This window comes from Dermacentor variabilis, chromosome 3, assembly GCF_050947875.1.
Source record: "Dermacentor variabilis isolate Ectoservices chromosome 3, ASM5094787v1, whole genome shotgun sequence".
In the NCBI taxonomy this organism is placed as follows: Eukaryota; Metazoa; Arthropoda; class Arachnida; order Ixodida; family Ixodidae; genus Dermacentor; species Dermacentor variabilis.
The window spans coordinates 40,000,216-40,018,023 of record NC_134570.1 but is presented as its reverse complement, the minus strand read 5'-3'; the positions used below and the strand labels follow the sequence as shown (position 1 = coordinate 40,018,023).

The 17,808-nt window shown below is 47.3% G+C and overlaps 1 protein-coding gene across 1 annotated transcript; it reads right to left on the bottom strand.

Annotated features, from left to right (window-relative positions):
• Positions 1 to 984: 984 nt before the first annotated feature.
• On the bottom strand, positions 985 to 9,283 carry LOC142574482 (uncharacterized). The gene is made up of 3 exons (XM_075683546.1): positions 9,160 to 9,283; positions 5,818 to 6,055; positions 985 to 1,128 (listed from the first exon to the last, which is right to left on the bottom strand). Coding segments are annotated over exons 1-3 (384 nt in total). The 5' UTR covers positions 9,162 to 9,283.
• Between the last annotated feature and the right edge of the window lie 8,525 nt (positions 9,284 to 17,808).

The following is a 17,808-nucleotide window of genomic DNA, read 5'->3' as shown; positions in this document are numbered from 1 at the left end:
TGATTTGCGGTATTGTAAGCTTGATGCTTCAGTTCTGGAAATAAGAAACGGCGACTTAATAGTAAATCTACTGCGACAGTCGGTAGCTTTTAACGGCTGCTAGTGCAATACGCGCCACGAGAGCGTTCACATTCTTCGTCGGGTATACCCTGGCATGAACCAGACTCTCAAGTGAATTCTTACAACGTTTCCTTGTGTTCGTTGGGGGTGTGTGTTTTGTGCATGTGCAATATAAATACGTCAGTTATTTTATGCCTCACCCATGCAAACTGAAGTAGCTTGGCATTATAGCGTATGGTCATGAAAAACATCTCAAGCTCCCATTAAAGGATGCATCTCTGTCTCTGTCCTTCAGGCCCGGCAGAGCCGCTATATACGCATGAAATTAGACTTCCTTCCTAAAGTCGTATTATCGTGCACAGTATTCGCTGCACATTTTCTGGAACATTGTCAGCAAATTATTCTTCACGCTTTCTTGGGTAAACTACACGGTTAAGCATTCTTGACGAGGCTGTCATTTGCCCACGTATCCATTTGTCGGATTGGACCCTCATTATTGCCGTAACAGTCAGATTCTTCCGCCTGCGAGTTTGTGTCAATAATTAGAGAAGGAGCTCACTCGTCACGTTCGCGGTGTTTCATATTTCCAGAACTACAGCGATTAGCGAGTACCGAGTACTGCGCCGAATCCGCCATATATTAACTGGATCCAGTCGTAGGTGAAGCTTTTGATTTAGAAGCGTCGCGAACTCTGAATTAGAAATTACCTCGCATCGGGTAGTAGCAACTGACAGTAAGCTCTCGATGGAGAAGTAAAATTTCACATGCGTCTCTTCTCTGTCACATAAGGGTGCGTAATAATTGAGACAAAGGGTCCTCGCCTTCATGAATGGCTCGGAAGTAAAATATTTTGAGGCGAAAGAAAACGACATTTTCTTTCTTAGTTCTTTTTCTTCCGTCGCCGTTGGAGTGATTTGATATTGCTCATGCTCCCGAGCGGCTGCCATCAACATGCTTCGTGTCACTGGGTGCAAGAAGAGAGCCGCTCTTTGTGACGATGATGCCCGTGGCTGCAGACATGATGGTCCTCTCTGTAACGCTGTCGCCCAGGTTGCGAAGAAGGGATACCTGCGACAGGGCGTTTCATCAATCGGGTTATCCATCATCGACAGGGCGTTTCATCAGCGTTATCCATCAATCTAACGTTACATAGTAACGTTAGATTGATGGTTATGGCGTCGGTGTAGGCACGGGTCCAAAGCCACTACGTAAAAGGCTTCAAGTTAGCATCATTCTTTCATCTGGCTGCAATCATTCTCAAACTTGAGCTCACCCACCACTGAGCGTGCGTGACTGTCTAAGTGCAGTCATATGGCCCGGAAAAGATTTCAAAGTTTTTATCACCAAGCATGATTTACCCCGACATATGCACGGACTAGCTTTACCGCACGAGAAAGTGGTTCAAAACGAGTTTTGATAATAAATTTTGTGTGACACAACTAGTTTTTTGCACGCGCGTGAAGAGGTCTGAAACGTTTTGAGGGGCCACTAGAGGCGCTCCATGTAGGCTTACAATGACTGGAGGAAGCGAGTGCGAGAGGGAGAATGGCGATACCTTGAGTCATATCTAGGCACCTTACACGAGCAGCGGCGCATCAACCAGCATGATAAGGATAGTATGTACCCGAGAGTTTCCAAAGCACACCTCGAGGGGGAAATGTGGCGCTAAAATGTTTGTAGGCATACATGCGTAGCTTAACTGGCCCGCTAGCCTTGGTGAGTCGCGCGCGATCAAATAGGCATTAAGTGAACATATTTAATTAATGAACGCAGTAACCCTATCTTCCACGTTCACCCTTGTCGCTATGATTATGTCTCACCGCAGTACACAAGATGCCTTAATGCATAGCGATTTGCTCATGCGGCTATTCGTATGCTTCGCCGCGACGCTCTGTTTTCAGAAAAACTTCCTTCCTGGGCAAGTTGGTACGATTGGGACAACATGGATTTAGGGCACACAAGAGAAAAACACAGACACACTGGCGCCCTGCGTGTCTCGTGTTTCTCTCTCGTATGTGTTTCCTCAGCACCCTAAGATCATTTTATTCTCGGTGCGCGCTGTTTTTCATCAATTAGGAAGTGTCGCTGTGCTTCAGCGCAAGATCATTTGCACAATATGCTCTGCCTCAGGCACGTTTGTATTCCGGTGAAGCACACAAAAGCGCGCCCGTGAATACAGTACGTGCTTGAGACACTTCTCATGGCCCTCGTAGCGATAGCGTATGCGTACCGGGTCGAAGTGCCTGGTCCTGGGCTCCGCAAACACCGTGTTGGGCTTAGTAGAACGAAAGGTAGGCTGCACATGCGTATCGTTCCACACGCAGCGAGGCAGCGTGTACTTGCGAACGCAGGTGATAAGCTGTAATTAACAAACGTTGGGAACATACTCAGTACCCCGTAACGGCGCTTACTAAGAGAAGATGAGATCAAATGTTCGGTTGATGAAAACGAGAACTGTAACTGGGCAATAGCCAGAGTGCACGCCATGCAGGGTATAGGACTGTAAGCCGCAGCCTTGGGATACTAGCCAAAGGACCTAGCGCTGTTCATCCAAAGCTTTTCGATGGCCACTGACGTTCGATATTGGCCGGTTGCCTTCGCTTAAAAATATGTCTGACAACGTTTGGCTACCGTCACTTGCTTGGAACAGTTCTATCGTAAAAAATAACATCGCGAATACAGGACTTGTTTCGTAAGACTACACGCTTCGAATATTCCATGTTCTAGTGAGGACATTTTGCCCGTCTAAGAGACGTAGCAAGATGGATAGCCATCTTTAAAGAATAACCGATGGGAACAGACTCAAATGCGCATGATGTTCAAAGCATGGAAGTCCATTTAAAGAAAACGCCGTTTGGAGGTAGTTTCGCGCAGTCAACAGAGATTTGCGAATAAGCTACCACCCAAGGGGTATATCCTTAGTGCTTTTCAAACTACAATAACTCCGCTTTCAGTTTGCCTTGAAAGTACGTATCAATCCTGCCAAAAGACATTTTCTAAACCGCTGTCTCACAACAGAAGCCAACACATGGTTGCAAGTCCGACGGTGACACAGCGCGTTCGGTCTGGCCGTGGCCAAGCTTCTCCGACGTATGGAGGTCGAATTAGGTGAAAATATGAGCATGAATTTGCTGATTTGATGTCGGCACGCGGTATTTCTTTTTCTTTTTTTTTCGTAGGGTGGCAAAAGGGAGAACAGTCGCACGCAAGCTCTTCTGCGGCACTCTCGTGGTGGGGCGGGGAGGAGTGAACTGGTTGTCACTCGTTCGTTCGTTCGTTCGTTCGTACGCTCGCTCGCTCGCTCGCTCGCTCGCTCGCTCGCTCGCTCGCTCGTTCGTTCGTTCGTTCGTTCGTTCGTTCGTTCGTTCGTTCGTTCGTTCGTTCGCTCGTTCGTTCGTTCGTTCGTTCGTTCGTTCGTTCGTTCGTTCGTTCGTTCGTTCGTTCGTTCGTTCGTTCGCTCGTTCGTTCGTTCGTTCGTTCGTTCGTTCGTTCGTTCGTTCGTTCGTTCGCTCGCTCGCTCGCTCGCTCGTTCGTTCGTTCGTTCGTTCGTTCGTTCGTTCGTTCGTTCGTTCGTTCGTTCGTTCGTTCGCTTCTTTCGCTTACGACGATCGTCAATGGTATCTGCACAATTTTTTTGTACTATCTGTGATTTGTGGTATGCAACAAACCACCTTCATAATCTTTCTTGAAGTGAGCATTAAAAAATCGCAACAAATTACTTTTGTTTGTTTCACTTAAACGTTTCAAGCACTGCAAAAAAGTATGCATTTGGGATGGTTGGTTCATGATTACGAGCAGAAAACAGCGCTAAACAAGAGGGCGGAGAGAGGGACACAGACCACAGCGCTGACCAACAACCAAGTGTCATTATTCTTTCAGTCAGCATCTATAAACTCTACCGCTATCTCAAAGCATAAAGGCGAGAGAAACTCAGCATGCGCAGGGGAAATAAAGTGCAATCAATGAGATATATTTCCGAAGCCTTTCACATTCATAATAGCGGCGAAGCATGTGTAAACGTCCCCTCCATTTCTCTCCTTCCGAAGGCGATAGCCCTGCTATCTCATTGATTGCGATTTATTGCCCCTGCGCATGCTGACTTTCTGTCGTTCTGACGCTTTGAGATAGTGGTAGAGTGTATATATATGCTGACTGAAAGAATAAAAACGCTCGGTTGTGAGTCAGTGCTGTGGCCTGTGTCCCTCGCTTCGTCCTGTTCTTTAGCGCTGTTTCCTGATCGGTTCGCGCACCTTCCGTTCTTTCACATAATAATTTTCAGTAAGCATTTCTTCCTTACCTTCTTTATCATCTGAATTTGTCATCACGAACACTTTCTTTATATAGCAGGCCATAAATGTCGAAGTAGAGCTTTGTTTCGCAGCCTACTGGTGGCGCGTCAGACAGTGATCTCCCGAAAATTGACACGCGGAGCTTTTCCGGAGTTAGAAGGCGAGTTTCGGAAATAACATATCTGAAAGAGTGATTTATTTCTGGGTTTTTTTTTTTCAATACCTGCCCAGCGACGCCAAGTACGGGCGTCACTTCGAGGACGCCAGTTTCTCAGTAGCCTGTTACAGAACATGTGATACGGTTATGGTAGCGCGAACTTTCTTTCATCGCATGTCGTGCGGAGGAGCGGCAGCGTTTCCGGGCGAAAATTGTCCATGCTTTCCTAACAACAAATACGATATGTGTGTTACACGGTCCTGTGCCACCACAGCACCGGACCGTGGCTCCTTTGCCTTGCAGAGCAACTGGGCAGACATTGTAAAAATGCAGGACGCTGTAACATAAGAACTGTGTGTTGGAGCAGGAAACTGCTCAGTGGTCGCCACGCCATGAGAAGCTCGTAGTTTTTTTTACTATTTATACTCGATGTTCTTTGAAAGTTTTCCTAAGAGTCGGCTCCTAAGAGTCGGCGTTGTGGCTGCTGAGTACGAGGTTCAGGGTTCGATTCTCAACCTCGGCTGCGGCATTTCCGATGGGGAAGAAGGGCAAAAAAAAACGTATGCTGTGCTTTGCGCGCTCCTTAAGGAAGACGCCGGTGGGAAACGATCCCACGTCTTCGCATTGCACTTGCGATGCTACCAGAGCATCGCAAGCGTAACGCGAAGACGTGAGATTGTTCCCCACCTGCAGCAAGTTCTTCTTTCCTCCACTTTCATTTCCATTAATTTATCCTTTCTTTAATTCACTTAAAAAGTACAAGTAATTTCCCCTATGTTGTCCTTCGTGTCAATGTTTGTTGGCTTCTTATGATATATTTTTAATGCAGGTATATATAACGAGACAAAGTGCTTGCAGGCAGTGCGTTAATTATGGCATTCGATAGCTGGGGGGGGGGGGGGGGGGCTATTCCGTAAGTGTCCACCTAGTGGACCTGTTCATTTCGTCTGGTTCTGAAGTGCTGATTGCCTGGTGGCTCCTGTCTTCTTCTGGCGCGCGCCCCAGCCCAGCCCGCCAGCACTCCAGCAGCAGACAAAATGGCCCTGTCCACTAGGTGGACACTTGCAAAATAGCACCCCCCTCCCCACCCCCTGCTGTCTTTTACTTTAACCTCTCCTCTAGACTCACCACTATAATCTCTCTATGTCCTTTTACTATACCTTCCCATACTGCATTTCTGCTGGCCACCGTTCATTTGTCAGCGTACCGCGCTACACCGTTACAATGCGGTCAGCCGTAATGTCCTTCCAATCCTTATCCGTTGTTTGATTTGTTCATTTTAATAAACCACCACTTAGGCCTACTTCTTACCTGCGCCACTGCAGAGATGGCCGGGAGGCCTCCGCTGCCGCCGAAGGCGCCCACCAGCTCGGAAGGCGTGGAGAACTTGGTGATGATGGTGGGGACCATGGACGTCATGGGCCTCTTGCCGGGACCCAACTGGTTCGCCGGTGATGGGTCCAGGTTGAAGTGCTTTCCAGGCTTGGCGAATGCGTCCATGTAATTATTGAGCAGTAGCCCTGACGAGGACTCGAAGCCACTCCCGAACCTGTGTTGTTATTTTAAGCGGAAAGACCAGCAGTGACAGTGATGAAGCCCGCTTCGCGACTCCGTCGCTCTCATAGTCGCCAGAATTTGACTTAAAGACATGAATTAATTTCATCCAGCATGCAGCAATGAAAGCATATTATTATCTGTGATCTGTCAATGGCACTATAAGATTATGATAATATTATTATGCGGAAAACAAATGTAATGTTGAATAGCCTGGCAAGCGAAAAATAATTTATGATCTGCAGTCAGCCTCAGTGTATGCAGAAATATGTCTATCTAGGTCAATTACTCATACCAGACCATAATTATGAGAAAGAAATTTACAGAAAAATAAAAATAGGTTTGAGTGCATGCCGCAGGCCTTACGAAATCCTGAATGACAGCATACCACTATATTTGAAAAAAAAAGTTACAATCATTGCATTCTGCTGAAGGTTGAAGAAAATCGAGAACAAATTAAGGACCGTGCAAAGAGTGATGGAAAGAACATTGTTAGACGTAAAGTTAGGAGCCAGTAAGAGAGTGGTGTGAATCACAAAGCAAACAGGGATAGCCGACAATCTAGTTGGCATTAAGAGATAGAAATGCAGCTGGGAAGGCCATATAATGCGTAGAGAAGATAACGGTGGACGATAAGAGTTACATAATGGGTGCCAAGGGAGAAGCGCAGTTGAGGACGAGAAAAAATTAGGCGTACGAAATTAAAAGATCATAACTTCAATATTATAGCGAAAAAATATTTACGTGCGTGCCTTCGATAGCTGCATTGCGTTACATTTGATAGCGGCGGTTGCCTTCTATAGGCGGCTGCTAAAGACGAGACATTTATTCTCAATCATAACGTAAAAGAGAGTTGTGTTTGCTTTCTTCGCCATACGTGTATAACATTGATCAAGAATTTTATTTTTGTTGAATGAAATCCAACTGTTTTCTTTTTATTAAAAACGCTTTTTGTTCCTGAATGTTGGGCCCCTCCTCACAAAGTCGCGCTTCAATCGCTGCGCCCACAACTATATACCCTTGCTGCATGATGTCCGTGGCCAATGGCTCTGGACCGCTTTTCGCTGGAAGCTTCGCGACCCATTTGAATCGACCTTGACCGGACACGGTAGGCCTTAAAATCACATCTTGCGCCTCGTTCTAAATGCGTAAGCATATCTATGCTTGCCCAACGAGAAAAACCGTCCGTCCATCCGTTCCGCAAGACGATCGCTTTCAAGATAGCGCTCCTCCTCGCTTAAACGCCGAAGTGCCGAGAGCACAGCGCTCACGGAGCTCTCAGCACATGCCGAACTGCGCCCCTTTCGCTGATCGCTTTCAAGATGCGGGCCCGCGCGTCTCTCTTCAACGCTAAGTTACCGGCTAGAACATAGCGCGCGAAGTTATAAGCAGCCGGCACTCTGTCTGCATCGCAGATCGCGTTCACGATATGGTCTACGCGGCGCATAACTTCTCACATGACCAATGGCTCTGGACCGCTTTTCGCCGGAAGCTTCGCGACCCATTTCAATCGACCTTGACCGGCCGCGGTAGGTCGATGGATAACGCGCATGGATAAGGCGTTAAATAGCGATAATGGCTTATAACGATCAGAGCGTCATCAACGCACCTGGCGCCGCCATCTGCAGTACTTTGCTTGCGCCATGCTTGCGCCGTCAATGCTACTGGCGGCGGCGCCCGCACCAGTTCGTGGCGCCGCAGCGCTCTCGTTTGTACTGGCCGGATCAAGTTTCATAACATTCATAATCACACCGGGCTGCGTGGACATGAGCAAATGGCACAATGCTTACGCTTAGACAATTCCCAAAGGAGTTTCTGAGCGACTTTTTCTTAAATCTTTCTCTTGTGTGTGTGTGTGTGTGTGTGTGTGTGTGTGTGTGTGTGTGTGTGTGTGTGTGTGTGTGTGTGTGTGTGTGTGTGTGTGTGTGTGTGTGTGTGTGTGTGTGTGTGTGTGTGTGTGTGTGTGTGTGTGTGTGTGTGTGTGTGTGTGTGTGTGTTTGTGTGTGTGTGTAGGCGAGGGGGGAGGGAGGGTTGAGCAGATTGGCTAACGTTACCTGGCACACCCTATTTACTGCAGCTGAACTGCTGCAGCAGTAACTGTAAACTAATTGTTGTAAAGATTTAGAGTTATTGCTACTTCGCCGAGCACATACGCGTACGGAGACATGTTTAGGTATTCTCGGTAACGTTATAAGTATTCTAAACACGTTTCGTTATGAATTTCGCATTATTCTAGCGTAGCTCCCTTTTTCTTCCTGGGAAAGGGCACGGAAGCTTGAAGGTGTCTTCCTTCATCTAAAGCATTGAACGCAGCAAATTTAGGGGCAATGTAGAAGACGTTGACACAAACGCTGACACGACACGTGCTAGGTGGTGCGGGCACATCAAGATGGTGTCGCGTCCTGCAATTCACCTCTCGGAACGTCTTCTGGCATATCAATACTCCGTGGTTGGTCAAAAGGAGGCAGCTGGTATCGCGTAAGAGTGATGTATAAATTAATTTCTACCGGCAATTTTCTTACCAGCAAAGTTGTTCGTGCGACTATATGCGGTGTAAAACAACCAAAAGAAACACCCACACCAATCAACCGCACAACAAACAGTTAAGGCTCCGGTCCTACAGCTCCGGTTCTATCGCAGCCGAAACTGCTCAACCGCAAAAATGCCCTAACGCTATAACCAATAAGCGCACCGTTCACAGTACCCTCGTTGTCTCTGCAAAGTTTGCTTCCCTGGAATACGAGTTGAGATTCAGCAAGGTTGCGCTAGTCTGCCGCTATGTTGTTGTCTTTTCTCTTTTTTTCGTTCTTTATAAATGAAGGTTCGTACAGTTCTCCTTAACCACCCTGTTACATTATAGCCAATAAACTCATTCAAAAAAAGACAGGACACATATACAACACTATCAGTTATCACGACACAATCCTAAAACATACGCGACGCGTAGACAAGCACGTACCAAAAGTTCCAAAGCAATAACTTTGATTACCATGCGTTAACGCCAAGTTTCACCTGATTTGGCTCAGGACTGCGAACGAGTCGCAAACATCTCCCTTCTGTTTCCGGTGACTTTTCGCGCTGTAAGGTAAAGAAACTCACATTCCGTTGAGCCCGGACGTGACAGACAGAGCGTCGCCGGTGCGCGCGACGATAGTCAGCTGCGTGCCGCCAAAGTCCGCGCGGGGCGCGTACTTGATGCCGTACTTTTGTGGCGATGCCAGGGGCTTCGTCTTGTCTTAATTTTGCGCAGCGAATCCGATTACGTCGGTCACCATGCTGGTCTGCCTCTGTAATACAGAGACAAATCAGCCCTTCTTGGTACTATACTGCTCGTGGATAGTCGGTTAGTTCACGCAGAAAAGTAGTTAGTCAGGACTAGTTGGTTGACTAAGCTTGGAGAAACAATAGTAAGTAGTCATAGAGGGTTTTCTAGATTAGATTAGATAGATAGATAGATAGATAGATAGATAGATAGATAGATAGATAGATAGATAGATAGATAGATAGATAGATAGATAGATAGATAGATAGATAGATAGATAGATAGATAGATAGATTGTGCATGCGTGCCTGTGTGTGGGAATGTGTGTGTGTGTGTGTGTGTGTGTGTGTGTGTGTGTGTGTGTGTGTGTGTGTGTGTGTGTGTGTGTGTGTGTGTGTGTGTGTGTGTGTGTGTGTGTGTGTGTGTGTGTGTGTGTGTGTGTGTGTGTGTGTGTGTGTGTGCGCACGTACGCACGCATATATGTTTTGCCGATAACAACGACAATTAATTCTGTGCCTTTAGATTTGCCACCGAGTCCTTAGAATGTACTCACGTCTTTGACGTTTTGATCGTCTCCAAGCTCCGGCCGCTTTGCCAAGGCAAACTTCAAGGCCTCCACGAAACTTTGAGGAAGAAAGGGAAAGCCGGGTACAGTGTCTTAATCGAGATGCGTTCAGCACAGCTTCAAATGTAATAAAACGAGCAGCTTATGCATTACCGTCATATATATATATATATATATATATATATATATATATATATATATATATATATATATATACAGTAAGCTCTCAGTTGTACGTCAGTTTATCGAATATTTCAGAATAACGAACTTTTAAAAAATCCCCAGCAGTTTTCTTATAGATTCTATGCAAAAATGTTTCACTTAAACGAATTTCGGAGCAGTCAGTATTTCAGTTTAACGAACCCGCTCAGAGGACCAAGACTTATTTTTACGATCAGAACCGATGCCCGCCCTCATCAAACCGCCGCTTCAGCGGCATGGTAATGTCTCTAGAGCTACAGCGCCCCTGGGGCAAAGCGGTGGCGAGGAAAACGAAAGGCTATGAGGCATGGCCTCCGAGATCGCCCGCACAAAACGAGCCAGCATGTAATCTCGGAGGCCATAAACAAAGTAACATCGCTGGCGCTTACAACGCCGCCAGAGCAAAGCGGCGATCTGTCACACCATAAACCACGTGGTGTGTTTTTTTCCGACCGGCTAGTCCTGGCATGGTCGTCGTCCCTTTCTTTCGAAGAAGAGGCTAAGAAGACGAAGAAGAGGCAACTGCCGAGCCACTTTCAAGCCCTATAAATCTAGCTGAGGTTGTAGAGTACATTGGAAAGTTGAGAGACTTTGTGTCTCAACAGCAAGCTGTGCCAGAAGAAGTGTACAAAAACATTGACTCTTTGGACAGTTTTGTTACTTCTTGTGCTTTAAAAGTACAAGTGCAGAAGAAGATTACAGATTTTTTTTCTAAGTGAGAAAGGCAGCAATATAACCGTTATGAAGCGTGTTCTTGTTGATATGTACAAATTCAATTTCACACATTTCTAACACTATGGTCTTTTCCTCCATGAATTGCACTTCGTACTTTTGACTCTGTATGCCATGTCCTATGTTGGTCTAGTGAATATTCAGTTTAGTAAACTTTCAGTTAAGTGAACTATTTCCTTCAGTCCCTTGAAGTTCACTCAAGTGAGAGTTCACTGTATATATATATATATATATATATATATATATATATATATATATATATATATATATATATATATATATTAACCCCAGAACGTAAAGGGCCCCTTGTTGCAGAAAATACGGCGACAGCGTCCAGCGTCGGACGTCATTCCGGCAAAGACATATTCGAACCACCTATCTCTCACGTGGCGCAAGGAAGTTACTGAAATACTTGTATTTCTTCTACTAAAATACGCATAAAAATCGTAAAGTACAATTTACACACAATCTACAGACATGATAGCGTCGTAATGTAATTTGACTATACGAGAAAACATAAATATGTTACGCAAGAACTCAAAGAAACCCCTTTTCCACCGTTTCTACCAATCATAGACCGGCCACGGCGTCCGCCATTCGCGCGCGCCGGCGCGCTAGTATCTTGGGGACCGCGGAGCGGCGCTCTCGATTCCTTGCAATACCTCCGGATGGCTGTCGCCTTCGCGTCATCGTGGCCTACGCAAGAGATCGCGTTTCTGCCAGAAAGCCTGCCTTCGTTCATAGCGTTCGCGGCCAGCGTTTCCAGTAAACATTACGGTTACATACGCTCTGGTTGCTGGGAAGCGTGAGAAACAGTCAGGGATCTTTGAATGCTATCGCGTTCCACCCTTAAGAGGAAGCTTTAACTCGGACCCAATTCCGAAGCGGCCTATTCAAATACATGTACACTCTAAGAACTGTTTACGCCCTTTTGCCTGCCCCTTCTGCCACACAACAATAATCGTCATCTGCCTTGATGCGTTTCCTTTCTTTATCGCTGCGAGCCCGGAACCTTCCAGTAACGAACGGCACGCGCGTTATCAAAAGGGGCACTCCAAAGGGTGTAAACTGTTCTATGCTGAGAGCGCGCGTGCCGTTCGTTACTGGAAAGTTCCGGGCTCGCAGCGATAAAGAAAGGAAACTCATCAAGGCAGATGACGATTATCGTTGTGTGGCAGAAGAGGCACGCCAAAGGGTGTAAACTGTTCTGAGAGTGTAAAACGCAAAAACGTTTTTTTTTTTTCTGAAATTACTCATGTTCCGATTTTAAAAAACTTTATTGCATATGAGTGAGAAAGTTAAATTCTAGTGACTGTTGGAAGCGCAATTTCGATTTAGTGCCTGAGTTTTGTTAAAAAGATTTTCAATAATTCGGAAGCTTGAAAAACATAGAAGCACGAAGTTTACAAATTGATAACTCTGCATCAAGAACAGATGTCGCGGTTCTGTAAACGGCACCCATTAGATCATTGAAAGTGGACAAATTCCATATGTCATTTTATACCTTACGTGAATTTGTTACTTTGGGAACACGGGTTCTGCAAGAACAGTTTTTTTTATATTACTAATTTTTTAGATTCATGTGTAACATACCAATTTTGTCCGCTTTAAATGTACTGTTAGATACAATTCACAAAACTCTGATATCACGTTTAATTGCTGAGTTACAGAGTTGTGCACTTTATAGTCTAGCTTCCTGAAAAATTTCAATTTTGGCCAATTTTTAATAAAAAATTGACGATTTCAATAAAAAATTTGAAGCCAACATTTACTAGATTTTAAGTTTTCTTTTAACAGCAACAAACCTCGCCAAATGTTGTGCAGTGGTTGCCGAAAAAATATAATTCTCCTTGTATATGTATTTAGATAGGGGCACCCGAGCTAAAGCTTCCTCTTAAAGGCGAAGGTGAAGCGCCCTCCAATTTTTTCTAACTGCAATGGCTGTAATTGTAATGGCTTCGCCGAGCAGTACCTTTCATTTGGCCAGCAGCGGTGTCTCTAGTTCTTGCCTCTGGTATTTAGCGCTGTTCCGTCTCGTCGGATGGATTATTACCGAAAAGGAGGGAGCGCCCTACAAACCACAATGTGAAATTGTCACTAATGCTGCCAACCGTCCCGAATATGCCGGGACCAGGTTTTGCTCATAACGCCTGAGAGCTAGCTCGGTTGCACATTCTTCTGTTTTGTCTTCTGTTGTGTTTGCGTAAACACAAAGGTTGTTTTGTTCTCGTCGCGGTTATATCTCAGTTGTTGGTGCTTGTGTTTGTGAGGTAATTAATTACTGCACCTTTCTTGACGTAAATCGCCGACGCGGTATAAGACTAAAAAAAAAAATTCGTGCCTCTGTTCCACGTAGAGTGCTCGGCGATTGAGACGCGATACTCGGAGCGCATTTGACTTCCGGTCTTTTTGCGGCCACCGTGGGCGCTGCGGAACTGATGCATTGTAATGTGCGTCGAAAGCTACAGGCCAACGCCGTTTTGAGACACTGTGACTGAAATTCGTGTCCCAGCAATCAACCGGCGCTCACCAGTAAAAAGCGCCGGCCGCCATGCGGTGTGAGTATCGCGTTTCAACCTCACAGCGCTACACACCGGGGGCTCCTAGCACTGACAGGGTGGCCAGCCACCGCACACCTCCGCCAAGCCTTCTTCAAACCCTTCGGGAAGGAACTACGTTGGTTAACGGCCTATTTCGAAGCACGATTCGGAGACGTTATCACTCGATATCTGCGCCTGTATCAGTGTTCCTACGTGCATTCCTTTGAGCACCCACCTGCCTTAACCCTTCAATGCCAGTAATATTAGGGCACAGTAGAAAAAAGTTCTTTCAGTAGATTTTGATTTTATTTATCCCCTCGCAATCGATCCCCACGAATATTTCGTGCGAATACCAAACTTCGCATGATTTTGGGGGGTATTTCGGAAATTCACGATATCGAGCACACAGGCCAACCAATGTTTCACACATATTGGAAGAAAAAGAAGTCAGTCTGAGGCAGTTCCTGGCTTAACTTGAGCAGAGCTGTTTATTTTTCACTAAAGATGACCAGATAATTAACGAATTCCTGACGCGACCTTTCCTGGTAACCTATGACTGGTGAAAATATTGAAAGCCCTTGTCATTTTTGTTTTGCACTTTGCTGTCGCAAAAAGATTTTTTCGGTTTTCCTTTGCACTGTTTGGATCGCACCGCTGGCGCGATCGGTTGGGAACTCGGCGCTGACGCCCGTGGTTGTACCTGGGTCGCAAGCCCCAAGGGTAGCGTTGGCCTGGCGGCCTGGGGTACAACTGGAAGCATCCGAAGGTCCCGGCAAAGCATAAGTCGACTGGTAACAACAAAACAACTTGTTTATTTTAACATCGCAAAGAGTTGGCGGTCAGGTTGACCGAAGTAGAGAGACGGGAGAGCACTTTACTCAACAGAAGAAATCGGAGCCCTCCTTTTGGCGTCCGGGGGCAGCTGTCTTTATACTTTCGCAGTTGAGGGCAAGAAGGAACCCCTCAATAGACGAGCACGTGAACGTACAATGTCGTAGCGCTGTCGTAGCACAATGTCGTAGCACAATGTCGTAGCACACTGTCGTAGCGCTGCCGGTCGGGCACAATGACTGTAATGAGAGGGTGATCCCTGCTTTCGCATCGCCTGGTTCGGGCACAATGACTGGAAGGAGAGGGTGATCCTTTGCGGTCGCATCGCCGCAGTCGCGCCTGGAAACACCTGGCGGGGAGCGTTGCGGCGACGACGATCGGGCCAAAATGTCTGCCGCCCCGCCGCAGTCGCGCCGGCAAAACCACGTGTCGCAGGCGAAACGCAACAGACCGCCCCGCCGGGGGAAGGAGATCCCGATGGACAGGGGACTGCATCCGCTGTCCGGAGGGATGTCGCTCGATGATGCTCATAACCGAAGTCGGGCGTCCCTCGACGTTTCTTGAGCGCAGCGCACAGAGAAGGCCTCGTTCTCTCGTTCAGGTTCGCACGGGACACTGCAAAGTGACTTCGGGAGAGTTCACATTTTTGCTCTCGTTCCCGGCAAGCGTTAGAACTACGCTGAAACTCAACCGCTCAGTCAGCAAGCACGGCACAACCCTCACTAAGCCCTGCCAGGCTCTTTCCCCTTTTTATACCACTGCCTAGTTCCTTACAGTAGTCTAGCATCACTCAGAACGCGTCCACAAATTGGAAAATTGCACTAGAAAGCATATCATCACTTTGAAACACTAAACAAAAGCAACATGTTAAAAAAAAATCCTGCCTCAGGAAGAAAAACATCAGTAACCAACAATTTTGAGGCTGATTCCTACGTTAGGGGCTTCGACTTAAGCCATCGGCGTTACCGTTGAGACTCCCCTTTTTGTAACGCACCTCAAAGGAATATTGTTGTAAAGCGAGGCTCCAGCGCAGGAGGCGGCCATTTGTGGGAGAGATGGTCTGCAGCCATTGGAGAGGGCAGTGATCCGTCTCAATGATAAACCTCGAGCCGGCTAGATAGCATGACAATTTCTGAACGGCCCACACGAGACATGCACACTCTTTCTCGGTGGCGCTATACGCCTGCTCACGACTGGTCAGCTTACGACTAGCATACAGGACGGGGTGTTCTACTTCTCCATTTTCCCGTTGGCACAGTACAACGCCCATGCCTCGCTCACTAGCATCGCATTGAACAACGAACCCTTTTGTATAGTCTGGCGATCGTAGCACAGGCTGGCTTGTTAGGGCACTCTTTAGGGCGCTAAAAGCTCTTTCCTTTGTCTCGTCCCAGATGACTGTTTGAGGCTCTGTCTTTCTTAGAGCATCCGTCAGGGGAGCCGCGATATCAGAGTACCTAGGGATGTACCTCTGATAGTAGCCGGCGACACCTAAGAACGACCGAATATCGGTCTTTGTGCGCGGTTGCGGAAAGTCTCGCACAGCGGCCACTTTTATTTCAGAGGGGCGGCGATGACCCTGACCAATCACGTGACCGAGGTAGACAACCTCGGCCTGTGCTAACTGGCACTTAGGAGCCTTGACTGTCAAGCCCGCTTCGCGCAGGCGGGTTAGCACTGCCCGCAAGTGTGCCATATGCTCAGACCAGGATGCGGAGAATATTGCTACGTCGTCTAGATACGGTAAAGCGAATTCTTGCTGTCCCCGCAACACTTTATCCATGAGGCTTGAAAAACAGTATGGCGCGTTCTTCAAACCAAAACTCAACACTTTAGGACGGAATGTTCCCATTGGTGAAATGAACGCCGCATACCTACTAGCCTCTTCTGTAAGTGGAACCTGCCAATAACCCCTGACAAGATCTAGGGTGGAAATAAACTGAGCGCTACTAACTTTCTCAAGGCGCTCCTCGATGTTAGGGATCGGATAAATTTGATCCTTAGTGATGGAATTAAGCCTGCGGTAGTCGACGCAAGGACGAGGTTCCTTGCCCGGTACCTCAACTAAAATCAGAGGTATAATCACTCTCACCTGCCTCAATAACACCGAGCTGTAGCATTTTCTTTACCTCCGCCTCCATAATGTCGCTCTGGCGGGGTGACACCCGATACGCCTTGGATCGTACTGGCTCTGGGGAGGTAAGTTCTATATCATGAGTAAGTACAGAAGTCCTACCAGGCCTCTCAGAGAACAGACCTTGAAACTCTTGTAATAGCTGGTGTAGTTCGGTTTTCTGCTCAGGCGACAGCGGTGCTTTACTGATAAGGTCACTAATGACTTGACCGGTGTCTTCCCTGTTCGTCACTGAGCCTAGTCCCGGAAGCTCGACCGGAAGCTCTTCAGGAACGTTTACCATCATGCACACCACTGCTTCCCTTTGTCTATAAGGTTTGAGCAGATTACAGTGGTAAACTTGCTGTGCTTTCCGCTTTCCTGGCAGACTTACCACGTAGTTAACGTCCGACAGTTTCTGAACAATTCGTGCGGGGCCCTCCCACTGCACGTCTAGTTTGTTGTTTAGCGATGTGCGCAATATCATGACCTCATCGCCCACCTCAAAACGACGGGCCCTGGCTGTCCGATCATAATAAACCTTGGCCCTCTGCTGGGCCTTTGTCATTGCTTCACCTGACAACTCCTGTGCCCTTCTTAAGCGTTCGAGGAGCTTAAGTACGTACTCCACCACGACTGGGTCGTCGCCCCTGCCTTCCCATGATTCTCGAAGCATGCGAAGCGGAGATCGAAGCGAGCGACCGTACACCAGTTCAGCTGGCGAAAACCCCGTAGCTGCATGCGGCGCGGTCCTTAAAGCAAACATCACCCCAGGCAGACACAGCTCCCAGTCAGTTCGATGTTCAAAACACAACGCTCTCAACACGCGCTTCATGACGGAGTGGAGCTTCTCAACGGAATTCGACTGTGGGTGGTACACTGAGCTGTGTAGCAGCTTTACCCCACACCTTTCGAGAAACGTTGTCGTCAAAGCGCTAGTAAACACTGTGCCCTGATCTGATTGGATTTCCGCAGGGAAACCAACTCGCGCAAATATGGACAGTAGTGCATTGACTATCTCAACTGAGCTGAGTTCTTTAAGCGGCACTGCTTCAGGGAACTTTGTCGCTGGGCAGATCACAGTCAAAATGTGTCTGTACCCCGTGGCTGTTACCGGCAGAGGTCCCACTGTATCAATAACGAGCCGTCTAAAAGGCTCCGTTATGATAGGTACCAATTTCAACGGCGCCCTTGATTTGTCCCCTGGTTTGCCCACCCGCTGACAAGTGTCACATGTCCTCACGAAATGGTCTGCGTCCCGAAAACACCCTGGCCAATAGTACTCTTGCAAGAGACGGTCCTTAGTTTTCTTAACTCCTAGGTGTCCGGACCACGAACCCCCGTGTGACAAGCGCAACAGATCCTGACGATAGCATTGAGGCACGACCAGCTGATCGAACTCCACTCCTCGGCGGTCTAGATACTTCCGGTACAGGACTCCACCTCTTTCCACAAAACGCGCAGTTTTCCTGGCGATACCTTCTTTGACATTGCAGCGTATGTT